The sequence below is a fragment of the Eptatretus burgeri genome, chromosome 9 (assembly GCF_056783735.1).
Source record: "Eptatretus burgeri isolate ZD-2024b chromosome 9, Ebu_testis_v1, whole genome shotgun sequence".
In the NCBI taxonomy this organism is placed as follows: Eukaryota; Metazoa; Chordata; class Myxini; order Myxiniformes; family Myxinidae; genus Eptatretus; species Eptatretus burgeri.
This window is the reverse complement of record NC_140969.1, coordinates 49,393,404-49,411,105: the sequence shown is the minus strand read 5'-3', so window position 1 is coordinate 49,411,105 and position 17,702 is coordinate 49,393,404. Positions and strand designations below refer to the sequence as shown.

Here is a 17,702-nt window from a genome sequence, read left to right as displayed (position 1 = left end):
GCCCAGAAAATGATGCAGCCAAGCATCCACAGGCTACAAACAAACAAACAAATGAAATTGCTCGTTGAGCAAAGAATTGCCGGAATAACTTTGTCACATCTCCATGATCTCTGAAAAAACAAAAACCTGGAAATCAATTTGGTTCTTACAAGTCGATAGTGCTACTGTTTTATGAGTTATAGCACTTAGTTTGGTCATTATCATAACTTGGAAGTCAATCGGACTTGAAATGGCGTTTTTATCGCAATTTGAAAGTTTTGATCTGACCCTGACCCCCCCCCCCCCGACATTCGACCCCCGACTGCTAAGAAGGGTGTTGGTGTGACACCCCAAAGAGACATATAGTTGGATGCAGTATTGGAAGATGCACATTTTGGATTTGGTTTGAAGTCGATACGACCATTTTCGCGGACGCTATTGCGAAAATAAGAATTTCGGTTTTTCGGTGACCTTGACCTTGACCTTTGACCTAGATTCACCAAAAACGACAAGTGTCTAAGTTTGACCATGTCCGAAATCCCAAGGATTCCGGCAATTAACAAATAAATAACCCAGCAACATAAGCACAATAGGTGGTGTCGCAACAATTTGATGTGTTGGGCAATAATAATCGTTACCGTCAAAACACGTTCAATCGTCGGATTATTTAATGTGATATCCATGTTTCCGAAATGTAGATATATTTAAATAAATCAATAGAGGACCGTTCCCTTTTATATATCCATGTCTTAGCTCGAGAATCTCGATGTACCAATGTGTACAACGTGCACTTTTAATTTCCGTTCACATCGAATTTCATCAACACTGGAGGTCATTCCGTCCATCAAGCCTGCGCAATTGATGTTTGCCTGTGTTCAATCCTTCATTAAATGCTGAGCATCAAGTAGGTCACCAGTAGGGACTATTTTTAAAGCATTTGGTATGTCTCAAACGGGATTCGAACCACCGACCTCCCAGACTCAAGGCAGACGCTCCAATCAAATGTACCATCAAGTCTTGGAAATAAAATAAATTCCAACAGCGTTGAAAATATTATCAAACATCATCAACTTTCCCCAAAATAGATTAATAGTTAAACTGGAAGGGCACTCGGTGGAGCGCACACCTCCGCCACGTAATGCCTGATCCATGAGAACATATCGGGCCCAATACATTTTTGAAATCTCATGCTATATCGTTTTTGTCCCGATCTCTCAATGGTGAAGAGTCACTTTTTTAAAAAATCTCGAATTCGTTTCTGGATCTTCACCAAAATCGAATCAGTTGGTCCTTGTCACACACCCAACCTGCCCATCAAATTTCATCCCGATCCATGCAGAACTTTTTGAGATATCCTGCACACAGACAGAAAAATCAAGCATACAGAGAGGGGTGAAAACATCACCTCCTTCACCTCAGAGGAGGTGAAACATCTCCATGCTTTCCCAACGTATTTGGATTGGTATTCTGCTCAAAGGAACGTTCAGTGCTGTCGATGCAGTTCCTTGGCAAGGGTTATAACTGGGTGGTTTTCTCTTGCTTTCCCAGCAATAGTTCGGGCAGGATGGAATTTGTTCAGGATGCCGGCGATGGCTCGCCGACTCTTCACAAATGACTCCGTGGAATCTTTAACGTCCACCAAACAAATTCCGGCACATGGGACGCCACGTTTAATGTCCACCTGAGGGAATGCATCATCCTCCCTGTGAAACACCAGGAGGACAGTTTCTAACTGGGGGACAACAAGAGACAACAACAGAGGCTGCAGGTTTGCTGCTGTGGAGTGAAGAGGAGGGGAGAGAAGGCGGATTGATCAAGTGAGGGAGGAGATGGGTCGGACACTTGGTGCGGATTGGAGGAGCGAGGTAGGGGGAAGAGGTAGACCGAGGTTGAGATGGTAGGATTTGTGTGAGGAGGAATATCCGTCAGGTAAAGCTGCTTGAAGAGTGGAGGGAGTTGGTGACGCTTGATGACGGCACCACTTGGAAGGAGAAGCTTGTTGACGTCAGACCTCACGCTTTATCAAGGGAAGACTAGGAGAAGAAGAAGAAGATTCGTTCTTCGTGCGTGTTGATTGCGTCCTTCACGACGTTTCACTGCCAGATAGACTGAGGTAAATCAGGTAATTGCTATACCGTGAGTGCGCATGCGTGCTCGGGACGAGACGGTGCAATATTTACCAAATTCAGAGGCAAAGTCGTGCCAAAGTGCAGTTTCGTGTTCCGATTCACGTTCTTACTGTTCAAAGTGTAAAATTAAACTTCAATAAAGTAGTTCCTTGATCATCGATTGACGCCTGACAGACGGTGAACCAATTGCCGGACCCCGCTTTGCGCGCTCCGCGTAATAATAAAGCCGTGTAATGCTATGACGTCACATTACAGGACCTCTTACTCCGCTTCCGTTAAAACGTTCAGAGAGATTTGTCCAACACCGACAAAGTTCTCACCTTCGAGGCTCGCACACGCACACACACACACACGAAACGGTAAACAGTTTAAATAATGTCTTTATTACGAACATGCGTTGGGAAAACGTGCCTCCGTCACGGCACGCACGTTTAAAACGTCAAAAGAAAGCTTCTCATACATAATGCATCTGGGGCCCCCATTATAATATAACGATTGTCTTTTATATATTGCACTTTACACTGTACAGTTACCGTGCAGTACGAGCACAAATCCGTACATGTGAACGGCACCTCGTTTGTACGTGGCAATGCAAGTGCATGCTAATTATATGCAAATGCATGCTAATTATATGCACGGTTTAACATTGTACATCCCCCATACTTGCAGAAAGGAATCTTTTATGAGTTAATAAAGGTAGTCGTCACTTTTTTTTTTTTTAGTGCTGACGTTGCACCTGTCCTCCGCAGTACGTGTAACGTTACTTCCGTAACGTACGTCATGACTTGAACCATAGTTTACATCATGTTTATGGCTTTCCGCGGTTAAATGAACATTCCCGCGCGATATGCGGCACGCACGTGGCACACCGTCCCTGCATCCCCACCCCCTACTAACTACTCTACCCCCCTTTTCCCCGAAAAATTAAACTGCTCAGTTGGGAAGCAGCCCGGACCGATCGGGTCAAAACACCAGCCTCGGGTTATGTGTGAGGCTGTGCCTTCGCAGGTCGCAGTTCCTCCTGAACACTTTTCCGCACTGATCGCAGTTGTACGGCTTGATGTCCGTGTGGGTGAGCAGGTGTGTCTTCAGGTTACTCCTCTGGTTGAACGTCCGCCCGCACGTCGGACACTTGTGCGGTGATTCCTGGTGTGGAACAGACAACCCAAGAATGTGATGTATTACCGAAAGCCTCGGAAATGTGCGTGTGCGTGCGCGTGCGTGCGGGCGTACGACGAAGGGGGTGTCAAAGGGGCATCCGTAATATTTGCGTACGTAATAAATAGATAACGTGCTGACGTTGCATGGCTGGATGTTGCAGTACACGAGTGAACCGACTTACCTGCATGTGCAAGGTTTTGTGCACGGCGAGCGTACGTGACTGGCAGAACCCTTTCCCACATTCTTGGCACTTGAACGGCTTCTCTTTGGAATGGATGTACCTGCAACACGGAGGGGGCACGGTGTGTGTGAGGAGGCCTCTGTGGACTATGATCTCCATACCGTACTTCTTGCTATGCTGTAGGACATCTGTACAAAGACGATATCAAAAAAAAGGGCAAGAGTATGACAGGAACACACACACGTGATGCTCGAGGAATGGGCAGGTGTGCCGCCGTTACCTGTGATCCCGTAAGTGGTCTTGTCTCCGGAAAGCCTTGTGGCAGATGTCACAGGTGTATGGCCGTTCGTCCGTGTGTGTCCGCTCGTGGATCAACAGGTTGTAAGATTTTGTGAATCTCCGGCAGCAGAACTTGCACACAAACTCTTTCTTGGCTTTACTCGGGACTCGACCCCTGCTCGATTTGCGAGCCTCCCCCGAAGCGCGTCCGGTGCCTGCGGTCTTCACCCCGCGTTCGTCCGCACCCTCAGGTCGCGTCGCCGCCACCGCGAGGTTTGCGAAATCGAACCGGGGTTTCTCTCTGAGCGCGGAGCCCACCACCAGTTGCGCCTTGTCGGAGACGCGGGACGATAGTTGGATACGGGTGTGCTCTAGCATCCTCGGATACCCGTTGAGCCCAAGCGCCCAGTGGTGGAATGGCAGGCCATGAAGATGCCCAAAGCCCGCATACAGACCTGGCAGTGGGTCGAGCCCCGGGGGAAGCGCACCCACCGCCTGTAAGAATGTGTAGTTGAGGTGGAGTGCCGGGTTGATGGGAATGGGTGCAGCCAACGTTTTGCTGCCCATGCTCAGGGGTGTCGGTGGCGGGGTGGCAAGCTGGGAGACCAGTCTTCGCACGGGATCTAAGGGCGACAAAAACTGTGCGTTTATTAATCCTGTACTTCACTTACCAGGGCTGAGGGGGAGATCATGACCACCGAAGGTCAGTGCCCAAATACTAAAATACCAACAGTGGTACTCAAAACATATTCCTCTAGATCTGGACCTGGAACCAATCATATGCGACCGTTTAAAGTTCAGTAGCTTACAGGTAAATCAATAAGTTTGTAGAAGGAATACAACATGTCCTGTGTAATTGTCTCGAGAATGTCCATTTAGCCCTTATTTAAATTAATAACAAAGTAAATAAATGGGTATATGATACGAAGTATTTGCTGTGGTCTCCATGTTTATAGCAGACGTGGTATAAAACCCTATCAACAAGGTGCAATGACATTTGTTTTGGGAGTATTAAAGGATACCAGGACGTGAAACTGGTATTTCACCATAGCACCGCCAATAGTGCCTCAGGTGAGGCGTGACATCAGTTTACGTCGTGTAACAGGTAGTTACAGTACAAGGTAGTTCCAGGTAGTTACAGTTTTTTTCCCCGCAGCTCCATGTGAGACTAACAATGAGACTATTTACGGCTTCATGCGCATTCGTTCTCCTTCAAACGGTTAGAAACGTTCCTTAATGCACAAATGGTTGAGTAAATGTCCGTAACGACTCCCCGCCCAGGGACCTCCAAAGGGGATGGGAGGGGAGGGAGGGTGGTTTCAGTTCCAGACACTTTACGGCGCCATTGACATTGAGCAGCGACTCCTGGCTTTAACCCGAATTCGGTTAATCCCCACAAACCCGCAGCCACCCCCGCCCTCTCCCCCCGTCGAGCATTTGCGGGGTCTGTATTTGTCCGATGAGTTTAAATTACCGCCTGTGTGCGTATTACGCTTTTATACCTTTAAAACGTTACGATAAACCAATTATATTCCGATGTTTCAATTATTTAGCGTTTATTGTAATTTATCTTTTAATTTAAAATGCTTTCATCTTTATGCATTATTTATTGTGTACTTTATTTTCTGCAAATACGCCAAAAAATTATAACTCTTATACCTTATATTGTATATTGCAAATTTATGCTTTAGAACCTCAATTACTATTGATGTTATTACTTTTTATACCCTTTCCCGCAAATACTACAAACGTTTCTATATTTGTATACATTCGGCAATGAGGTACGTACTTGGGGTATAAGTTCCACCATAACATATATATGCTGTTCCCTCAGGTACATGCTCCGTGATGGAGTTTGTATTCTCCCCCAACCTTGGCATACACGCTGCCATGAAGTATACACTGCTGTAGGAGACAAGTTCCACCGTGGGGTTTACACTCCACCGTAAGATGTTCCGATGTGTGTTCCACTGTGAAAGGTGCAGCATGATGGATGTGTTGTTTATTTCGTCTTGTTATCCAAGCTGTTCATGAGAAATGACAAGGCATGAAACGCAGTTTCTCAGCCATTTTATGACGAGGGATGAGATCCACGACGAGACTTGTGGCTCCACAGCATGTCTGTTCTTTCCTGCCTGTCTCGTCCGATTATGCTTGGCATACCTTGTTGTGGTGTCTTTAGAGCTCCCTATGATCGTTATCTGCTCTAAACTCACATTATAGAAGCTCCATAATATCCATGATACAAACTCCATAATATGCAACGGACAATCTCCATCATATCCATTATATGAACTCTTATAGTATCCATGATACAAACTCTGCAATATCTATGATACAATTTCTATTGTATATTTTACACAAACTATATATATATATATATATATATATATATATATATATATATATATATATATATATATATATATATATATATATATATATATATATATATATATATATATATATATATATTCCATAATACACTGCAACATTCGTTTTACAATCCCTATTTTATCTTTTACACAAATTATATAATATCATCCGTTATCCAATATCTATGATATCTTTATTTTTACAAATTCTGCAATATCTGTCATAATCTCTATTATATATTTTACACAAACTATATAATAACATCATTTATACAATCTCTATTTTATATTTTTACAAACTTTGTAATATCCGTTATACAATCTCGATTTTTTTTTTTTTTACACAAACGATATATCAACCATTATACAATCTCCATTATATCTATTTTACAAACTCTATAATAATCATTCTACAAACTACATAACACCTATTATACAAATGATTATATCCATTAAACAGATTATAATATCCATTGGACAAATTCTGTAATATCCATTATACAAAGTCCATAAAATCAAAGCATTAACTTTAATAACATTAGATCAAAACATAAAATTATACAATACAAGATGTTTTTATGAGCCAAACATTTATAGACCATTAAGTTACTTCATAGTGGTATAATAAACAAATGTTAGAAAGGACAAAGTGATGATATCAAAATGTTATTTCACAAGACATTCTCATTTTCTAATGTTATATAATCAGGACATAATAGCTGAACATGCAATTAATAATGTTAAAAAATCAAATGTTCCATTATAATAACTAAACCTTATAACTTACATGTTATAATATTGAAAGGTTATATACTTTATGTTATCCAAAGACGACTTGTACAAAGTCATATTGTAAGTAATATACTCCAACAAATGTTTAATGTATCATCCAAATATCTACAAGTTAGTTTATAACCTTAGTTATCAGACATATTACCTCATGACGTTATAATAGTCAAATGTTACTTCATTTATATAATACGATGTGATGCTAAAGTATCAATGCGCTGAAGAATAACAAAAGTGCATAAAACGTATTATTTGAGCCTTTTTTTGGATATTATTATATTTGGACTTGCGAGGCAATCACGTATTACAGTATATAATGTAAGGAATTTGAATGCTTTCCGTGGACGCCAAGCATGTACAGCGATTAAAGCACACAGTTCAATCTGCTTTTACAAGCAGACTTAGTTAATGGTAATGAAGCGGTCCGGTTAAAGCTATGGTTAAGCAGACTCAGTTAATGGTAACGAGCCTAAGACTAATAATCTCTGGTTAAACACACTTAGTTCATGGTAATGAGGAGTCTAATAAACGCTCTTGTTAAGCAGACTCGGTTAATCGTAATAAGGAGTCTAATAAATGCTCTATTTAAGCAGAGTCGGTTAATAGTAATGAAGATTCTAATAGTTGTTCTGGTTAAGTGGACTCAGTTAATGGTAATGAGATTAAGTGAGACAAATAACAGGCCACAGATATTTGAAAGGTGGTGATCTCTGGATTGCATGTTTTTTTATGTCATCTGTGGCCAAAACTGAAGGTTACAGTTAATCATTACTCCAACAATATATTGTTGAGCTTGTTTGTTGTGTTTAAAAGAGATTCACCCATAAAACTTGTGAGAATTGAAATTTCCAAAATGAAATGCTCTTTCCTTCAATATGTCGTTATTAATGAGGCACCATTTACATCATATATAAGAAATAATAACGATAATAATGATCCAATAGTTATTACCATGTTATCTGGATGCAGCAGATTCACATGAAACCATAAGTTTCATCAAAACATCTGTAACAGAATTGTGTGAAATCTAATCCATCACGTCACACTTATTACAGAAATAGAGGAGCTGAGAGTGTCGTTTAAAACTGTGAAATGGAGAAATAAAACTGCATACTCCACAATTAATAAGCTATTTTCAAACAATACATATCTTCTTCTTCTTCTTTCGGCTGCTCCCGTTAGGGGTCGCCACAGCGGATCATCCGTTATGATCCGCATACTGATTTGGCACAGGTTTTACGCTGGATACCCTTCCTGACGTAACCCTGGTCGCCTCTTACGACACAGGGATAAGGATTGGGTTTCGCCATGATTCTGGGCTGCCCTACACCCTCTCATAGCACGGCCCAACGCAGAGCTCCCATCCTCAAGCGATCCTCCAACCAAGCCTCCGAGTAGCCGGATTACAGGCGCACGCCACTCCGCCCGGTATTTTCAAACAATACATACATCTAAACTAAATACCGGGCGTAGTGGCATGCGCCTGTAATCCGGCTACTCGGAGGCTTGGGTTGGAGGATCGCTTGAGGACGGGAGCTCTGCACTGGGCCGCGCTATGAGGGGCAGCCCGGAATCATGGCGAAACTCAATCCTTATCCCTGTGTCGTAAAAGGCGACCAGGGTTGCGTCAGGAAGGGCATCCGGCGTAAAACCTATGCCAAATCAGTATGCGGATCATAACGGATGATCCGCTGTGGCGACCCCCTAACGGGAGCAGCCGAAAGACGAACAACATATATCTAAACTAAAACAGCGATGTCTGTGTGTCTGTCTGTCTGTTTGTCACCATTTTTCTCAGACATGACCAAATGGATATTCATCAAACTCAGTTATTCATCGGTGTGTGTTTGAAATTTTTGAACAGAAAACAAAACAAAAATTTGAAATTTTTGAAAAAAAGAAGTTTAGTTAAAAAAAAAAATCACTTTACAATGCTTAAAAAAACATCAACTTCTTTTTTTCAAAAATTTCAAATTTTTCTTTTGTTTTCTGTTCAAAAATTTCAAAAACACTGATGAATAGCTGAGTTTTATGAATATCCATTTGGTCGCCTCTGAGAAAAATGGCGACTTTCTAGTTATGTGAAAGGTAGTCTTAAATGATCCTTGACCCCATTCCTTAGTAAGTGTGTGGAAGTGTTTTAGGTCCCCGCAAAAAACTAGAAAAAATAATAATAATAAAAATTTCTTCAAAATGCCAACAGGACAAGAACATCATCGGGTAATGCTGAGTATCCCTGCCAAAAAGATATATATATATATATATATATATATATATATATATATATATATATATATATATATATATATATATATATATATATATATATATATATATATATATATATATATATATATATATATAATGTTTTCAGATACTGGGGTGCATTTTGCTTGCAGATATATTAAATATAATCTTTATATATTTGATGAAGTGGATTGTGCTTGCATTCTGTAAGCAGCTAAATCCATCATGTGAATCAAGAATGAGTGATCTGAATCAGCGCTTTATTTTAAAAGTTTACAGCTACAGTAATTTTTTTATGTAAATAGGTCAAATGTCATGAAATAAAACTGTCCACATTGCAATGGGTTGTTAGGCAACACTAAGAAGCAGACTTTATGATTCCAAGTCAAAGATAAATGTTAAAGACTGGAATTGAAACTTCGAACCGAAGTCAAAGCAAATAGTAATCATAATATTCTTGCCGCTGCTCCCTCATTGCATGTCATTAACAAGAGAGCCAAATTGAATGATCATGTTAAGTTAACTTCTTTCCTTTTGATATGTTAATTGAAATTAGATTAGTAATGATTGTTTCATCAGCTGCTGGAAAGCTGGTGATTCTATCTCTGATTTGGGTGTAATTCCCGACCCGACGATAAATGCAATACAATACAGTACACTACAGTATAACAATAATTTTGCATGCTTTTTATAGATGATGAAGGCATGCCTTACAGGGTAAACAAAATGCTGCTGCAAAGCATAAATATGACCATACCACACAGCAGGTTGGTAAAACTGCTAATTGTAAATCCAGTGATTTTCTGTTTCCAAAAAACCTAAATTCCGTTTTGTGTTTTCTCCAAGCCTCCTCCCTTGACTGTTCCAAGGCTCCTAGCAAGCTTCACCCTGCTGAACATCTCGCTCCATTTCCTCCATGGGATCCCTGGTAGATGTATTTCACCACCACGGCAATGCAAAAATGTATGCAATAATAAAATGATTGTTTCTTTTGATGTTTTTGATAAAAAAATTTTTGGCAATTTCATTTGTATTTCGACAATTTTCTAACGCAGGGCCTTGTTGGTTTGCATTCAACTTGCTGGTACAAAGCGATCTTTATAGCTGGTTTTTCCAGCAATGTGGATTGTTAATGCAGAGGTCCAACTGTATATGTAAACATGCAATACTTAAAATATGCACTGTAACTTAGCACTGTACACCATCTTTAAATGATGAGTGTTTACAACTTTCTACTGGTGTAAATCTTCTGTAAACGACAAAACCCCACAGAAATTTCTCAAATCGTACTGCAATAAAACATAGAAACACCTGTGAGCGATCATGCCCATGCAAGATCAGGTGACATGCCATTGCCTTTGGTCACGTGACCCTCCGTAAGCAGGAGCGAGGCTCCACCAGCTGACTTTGTTTTCGGATATTTTCATTTTCCAACATTCACAGACAGTTTTGTGATTTTTTTTTCCTGGCTCCCTAGAAAGTACTAAACATTTATATCACAGTTTATCATTGATCTACATTAGCCTATGAACTTCCTTGTTTGTTGTGGTATTTGCCAAGGTCTTTCAGGATTCGGACATTGTGCGATGTCTAAGGAAATTTAGCCTTCTTGTCTGAGGAAATTCGTTTTATAATTAAAGCGATGAAACGAATGTCACAACCTATTGTTGTTGAAACGAGAATGGAATTTAAAATGTCATTCTCAGATCGATAGATGCTACCACTCATTGAATTATCGTTAGTTATGGTAATTTACATTAGTTTTGATGATAAATATATAAACCCGGGTTGGATTTGTCGCACTCCTCAAGTTACATTAATCGTAATTGGGGTTTCTGTGGTGTGATACCCCCATATATGGGCAAGGACAACCCTCCTCTCGGACACATTAACGAACAAACGTCACAGAGGAGTCACCAATATATTGTCTTCTGCCGTGACCTCCTCGAAGAGGTTAGAAGGAAAAGACCACCAAAATCACTTCCAGTACACAACCACCTTTCTACTCCACACCGCCACCATCCCTTTCAATATCATGCCAAAAGCCTCACCCCCATATTCCATTACCACTATTTTTAATCTCCATCTAAGCCCATCACCTTACCACTCAACCCCACTAATTTCAATCTCCCACCATGATCCTCACTCCCACCCCTACACCACCATTCTCGATCTTCTGCCAGTTCCCTCACCACCATCACCATCACTTTCATTCTCCCTCCAAACCCCTCACCCATGCCCACCATCACTTTAACTCTGCCACCAAGTCCTACACACCCCCTCTCCACAAACACCTTCAATCTGACACCAGGTTCTCCCCCCCACCCCCGCTATAAATCTCCGAACAAACAACTTGTCCCCCCCCCCCCCAAACCAGCACTTTCATTCTCCTATCAAACCCCTGACCCACCTCACCACTACCACTTTCTACTTCACACCAAGCCCCTCACCAACGATCCCCCCACCCCCATGACACTATCACTTTCAATCTCTCACCAAGCCCCTCATCCCCTACCACCATAGCATATTCAATCTCTCACCAAGCACTTGACCCATCCCCTAACACCAGACTATCACTTTCCATCTCCATCATGTCCCTCACTACCACCATCACTTTTAATCTCCAACAAACCCCTCCCTTCCCTCCCTTATATTTGAAACCCTGTGAAAATTGAACGACATAATACTTCCATGTGAACCACCTTTTCAATCTCCACCAGGTGACTCACCACAACACCACCACCCCTATACCACCAATCTCAATCTTCTGAGAGTGAGAAGTACTACACCCAGTGAAAATAAGTGTACGAGCCAAAAATATGGCACGATGTGCTTATATGTGAATATATGGCTATACATACATGCACAAATGTGTTTGGCCATACATGCATCCAAATGCGTGTACGAGGATATACGAGAGTACGAGGCCCAACAGTTGTAAGTACATGTATGAGGCTGTACGTTTGTAAGTGCATGTATGGGGCTGTGTAGTTGTGAGAGCATGTATGGGGTTGTATGGTTGTAAGTGTATGTACAAGGGTGTACGGTTTAAGTGTATGCATGAGGGAGTATGGTTGTAAATGCATGCATGAGGCTGTACGGTTGTAAGTGCGTGCACGAACATTTTTCACTCTGTTTGCTGTTCCCAATCCGAGTGTAAGGTTCAGGTACAATTTTGTAGACTACGCCGCCCATCCGTCATGCAGGTTCAATGAGGAAACTCCACTAAACTTACCCTTGATATATTATATGTTTCACAAGTTATTCCAAACTTTCACTTTAAGAAGTAGAGTGTTATCATTGAACATAAAATAGCAAAAACCTTAAACGTGTGATCAGTTTTTTGAATGCTTCTTGTATGTTCTTAAATGCAATTGAACCACTGTGGGACGTCTTGGACCATTGCCTGAGGGTCAGAGTTAGCAGAAGCATAACTCAGCAGTGAACCTGGCCTTACACTGAAGGAGGAATGGTGTAACATTGTATCTGATTTCACTGAGAGTCTCATTAGCAAAAGACGTGAAAGGTCGATTCCTGTCTGGGAATTTGTTATGTATATTTTTTTTCAATATACAGTACAACAAATACCAACATTCACTACAAAGGTAATTTACAGGAACACCTTATATTTAAAAAAAAGAAAAGAAACGGGACTGTCCCAATATTTTCAGAAGGTGATTATAGGGTGCCCACACGCAAGTGCACGTACCCACACACACAAACACACACACACACACACACACACACACACACACACACACACACACACACATGCACACCCACTCTGAGTCTGGGAGGTCAGCGGTTCAAACCCCATCCAAGTCAGACCAAAGCTTAAAAAAATTGTACTCACTCCTTCCTTGCTTAAGGCTTAGCATTTAAAAGGATAGAGCACGGACAAACAATGCTGGGAAGGCAATGGCAAACTACACCCAGTATAACCCTTGCTAAGCAACTGCTGAATCAGCACCAAAACACACATATATATATATATATATATATATATATATATATATATATATATATATATATATATATATATATATATATATATATATATATATATAGTATATACAGGGTGGCCTGGAAGTCACTTTACCACTTCCCAGTGAAGCATTGTTCTTGAACTCTTTTAATATACAGGTTTTATTGTACAGTACTTACAATAATTAATTTGTCATTGTATCTGTATGTGCTCCATCATTCTTCTGAGTCTGTGTTTCCACATACCATAGCGGGCGAGGGCAGAGGGGAAGGGATGGAGGGAAGTGCGAGAAATTTATCAGGGTAAAGTAACTTTCGGGCTACCCTGTATATATATATATATATATATATATATATATATATATATATATATATATATATATATATATATATATATATATATGTACACACACACACACACACACACACACACACACACACACACACACACACACACACACAACCACTTCATACTCCTGCGTGTCCATAGCCCGCAGAAGTTATGTTTTCCAATTAGTGTAAGAGCACACAGACACAAGTACCACGTGAATGTCAACCTTAAACCTGCATGAAGTTAAAGGTCAAGAACATAATTATTGCTTCGAGTTCACCTTGAACTGCACATCACTGCCATGCCCCTCCGCCATATGGCGAACCCTTAATATTTTCTACTCTTTCAACTTATCCATATGTTCCATATACACTTCCACCTGCTTCCCACAGTGTCTACCTGTGACAAACTGAACATGCGCATACCATGTACATCAGTATTTTTGCCTTCCCACCTGTTAACCTTTGACCCTCCGTCCTGTTCTTATCACACTTTCATGGGACACACGGATATATATATATATATATATATATATATATATATATATATATATATATATATATATATATATATATATATATATATATATATATATATATATATATATATATATACACACATACATACACACATACAGTGTAGTCCAAAAAAATGTACCCAATTGCAGCATCTCACACCCAGTATTGGTGATAGTTGTAATCACAAAATCCTTCCGATCACTAATTGTTCTTAGCTTCTCCTGAAATACTTTTTTTTTAAGGGACCTCCATACAACAAAATCGAAAGGGGACAGATCTGGTAACGTGGGAGGCCATTGAAATGGAGACACTGTGAGCTGTAATCAGCAACTATGCTTCGTGTATTCGCATATGTGCTCAGAATGATGGAAGAGAAGACATTTTGAAAATCTGTATTGATGGAAATAAACTTGAAAGATCCTTATATTATTTGGTTTTTTTGTTTCACACTCATGTCAGAGTTCATTTAAATTTTAATGAATTTTGAAATCGGGTACATTTTTTTGGCCCACATTGTATATTGTATGAAAGTAAATGAAAACTCGATAGTTTATTAGAACGCAAAATTATTTATTTTATATTATAAATTCGACAATTATAAATTCCATCAAATATCGAAAATCATTGATGTTAAAAATGCAACTAAAGACATACATTTGTCACTCACTATTCGTCAATGACTGCAAGCACCTGGAATTAATATTTTAACAATAATTTCTCAACAACACTTGCACATAAGTTACTTTCATTTTCATGCCAATGGTATTAGATTATACAAATACAGTATCACAATTTTAATCTGATATAGTTTCTGCTGACTTTTATCTTCAACTTCACCAATCCACCAACTATGAATGGGTAACTTCAAAAGATCTTATAAAGGAGTTATCATAGATAATCTCATGTTAAGGAAAGCTTACCTAGTTCAAGAGCCAAGTCACCGCACGCACGCACACACACACACACACACACACACACACACACACACACACACACACACACACACACACACACACACACACACACACACACACACACACACACACACACACACACACACACACACACACACACACACACACACACTGTTCATGTTTTGTCTTTTATGGCCAAAGCTTGTTCACTTCGTTTGTAGTTCCATTGCAATTCACATGGAGAGATCGTCCTCATATAGCAACCAGTAGTAATAGTAGGAGCGACTCAAATTGGTTTAACAAAAAAACAAAAATGTCACGGAATATTTGAGAGAGATACTAGGAGATATCACAACCAAATCGGCTCCAGCTGTAGGTCTGGGGTTCAGGGACAATCCTTAAAAGAATCCTTGGAGTACAGAAGCTAGGATATGGAACACCTGCAAATGTTCCTCATAAGCGTAAGCTTGAAAACATCACATCTTGGTCTTTGAAATATAACTCGAAAAAAATGAACACAAATCCTTTGGTCCCTGAAAGGGACTCGTTCCGCCTTTTGATACCCACTTATACTAACGTCTGATACCCACTTGTACGAACTTTTGTTATCTACTTCAACAAAGTTTTAATATCCACTTACCCGAGCATTTGATACTTGAACGAAGTTTTAATACCCACGTATACAAAATTTTAATACCCCCTTCAAATGAACATTTGATACCTACTTACACAATGTTTTGATACCCACTTATACGTTGTTTTCATAACCACTAAAAAAGAACTTCTGATCCTGACTTGTACGAACATTTGATACCCACTTACACATAACCAAAACGAGAAACAAGGAATGTTGTTTGAACTTATAAAGTTCATGAGAACTTGCAAACTATTTCTGCTTACATGCTTACACGAGCTGTAGGAAAAGTCAAGAGAACGAGAGGAAAGAAATAGTGTAAGGTTATCGATCTGGCTACAAGTAAAGTTAAGGAGAATTTGGTTGACTATTCCAACACGCAAGTGGGGCATGGAGAGCAATTGCGAAGGAACGAGGCAGCAAACAAGAGGAAGATGTACTTGATAAACGTTCGCTTTTGGAACATACAGCTCCTCACGGGTCCGCTATAAAAGACCATGAAAGACCAAGGGAATGTGGGAGCGACGACGTACCCGTTGGCTCAGTCGAAGGTGCGCGTTTGCTGCAGTGAGTCGCCCCCAGTTTGCGCAGCCCCCCTGGGGAGGGCTCGAACATTGTCTGCAGGGACCGGGCGCTACCTCAACACCTCTTCTCCAGTGCAGAGATTCCTGGAAAGTGCCGCGAAGATCCTCGGTCTCTCCACGTACGGTCCGAGCTTGGGCTGCTCCGCCTGCCCTTCCAGGCCATTATGAAGCGGCTGCCGTGGGAGGCGCTCCGACCTCACTGCCGCGCCCCCCCCTCCTCCTCCACCCTCAGTTCCCTCTCCTCCTCCTTGGCTTTGAGCTTAGCCTCCTTCCCTCTCCTGCTGTTCCTCCTTCGAGCAAAGAGCGCTCACTGCACTCTTACACTTCTATACTGCACCGGCACAAACACCTTGCTTGCTCCACAGAGTGGCCCTAATCTCGTTTGTTCTCTCTCTCTCTCTCTCTCTCTCTCTCTCTCTCTCTCTCTCTCTCTCTCTCTCTCTCTCTCTCTCTCTCTCTCTCTCTTTCTCTTTCTCTTTCTCTTTCTCTTTCTCTTTCTCTTTCTCTTTCTCTTTCTCTTTCTCTTTCTCTTTCTCTTTCTCTTTCTCTTTCTCTTTCTCTTTCTCTTTCTCTTTCTCTTTCTCTTTCTCTTTCTCTTTCTCTTTCTCTTTCTCTTTCTCTTTCTCTTTCTCTTTCTCTTTCTCTTTCTCTTTCTCTTTCTCTTTCTCTTTCTCTTTCTCTTTCTCTTTCTCTTTCTCTTTCTCTTTCTCTTTCTCTTTCTCTTTCTCTTTCTCTTTCTCTTTCTCTTTCTCTTTCTCTTTCTCTTTCTCTTTCTCTTTCTCTTTCTCTTTCTCTTTCTCTTTCTCTTTCTCTTTCTCTTTCTCTTTCTCTTTCTCTTTCTCTTTCTCTTTCTCTTTCTCTTTCTCTTTCTCTTTCTCTTTCTCTTTCTCTTTCTCTTTCTCTTTCTCTTTCTCTTTCTCTTTCTCTTTCTCTTTCTCTTTCTCTTTCTCTTTCTCTTTCTCTTTCTCTTTCTCTTTCTCTTTCTCTTTGTTTCTCTTTGTTTCTCTCTGTCTCTGTCTCTGTCTCTGTCTCTGTCTCTGTCTCTGTCTCTGTCTCTGTCTCTGTCTCTGTCTCTGTCTTTGCAAGACCAACAGGTGGGTCACATATCTTGGGGATAAATGGGAGTGTATTGGAGCACTAAAGAGTGGGAAGGATCTTGAGGGAAGCGGTCCGGAGGGAAGTATGTCATGCAGTGGAAGGATAAAAGATGGATGAATGTGCAAAGGTAGAGGGAGTAGAATGTTCCAAGTGTGTGTTGAGGGTCACGGGGTTTGTAAAGGTAATTGTATTATTTCATGTTTAAATCATAATAGTGTGTAAACACCAGCCACGGGATGTCATTTTGCACTTGTGCTAAGTGAATGTGTGCTCCAGGAGATGAAAGCCGATTATGGATCTTGGTTGATTCGTGTTGTGCATCGAATTCCCTGAGGATGGAGGATAGACGGTGGGTGCACCCCCTTGATCCCCAAAAACTCAATGCATCCAACTTGCAGGAAGTTCGTGGGATTCTCCATCAACATTTTTTTTCAAATCGATGAGCACCATGTTGATCACCTCATTGTATAAATCCAAGGGGGAACACCTCGACCAAGAG

General features: G+C 40.7%; 1 protein-coding gene and 1 long non-coding RNA gene across 3 annotated transcripts; one reads left to right on the top strand and one right to left on the bottom strand.

Annotated features, from left to right (window-relative positions):
- Positions 1-1,778: 1,778 nt before the first annotated feature.
- LOC147020106 (uncharacterized) lies at positions 1,779-10,740 on the top strand. The gene is made up of 3 exons (XR_015062002.1): positions 1,779-2,092; positions 5,564-5,708; positions 9,987-10,740. It is a non-coding gene; the product is annotated as an uncharacterized LOC147020106 (long non-coding RNA).
- On the bottom strand, positions 2,471-16,288 carry LOC147020105 (protein odd-skipped-related 1-like). Of its 2 annotated transcripts, none has more exons than XM_085896677.1 (4): positions 16,055-16,288; positions 3,731-4,352; positions 3,451-3,550; positions 2,471-3,254 (listed from the first exon to the last, which is right to left on the bottom strand). In XM_085896677.1, the coding sequence occupies exons 1-4, from the start codon at positions 16,134-16,136 to the stop codon at positions 3,072-3,074; spliced, it is 987 nt and encodes a 328-aa protein (XP_085752803.1). In that variant the 5' UTR covers positions 16,137-16,288; the 3' UTR covers positions 2,471-3,071. The 2 variants fall into 2 exon arrangements, with proteins under 2 accessions (XP_085752803.1, XP_085752804.1); XM_085896678.1 differs by having other exon boundaries at positions 3,731-4,368; positions 16,055-16,260.
- Positions 16,289-17,702: the final 1,414 nt, after the last annotated feature.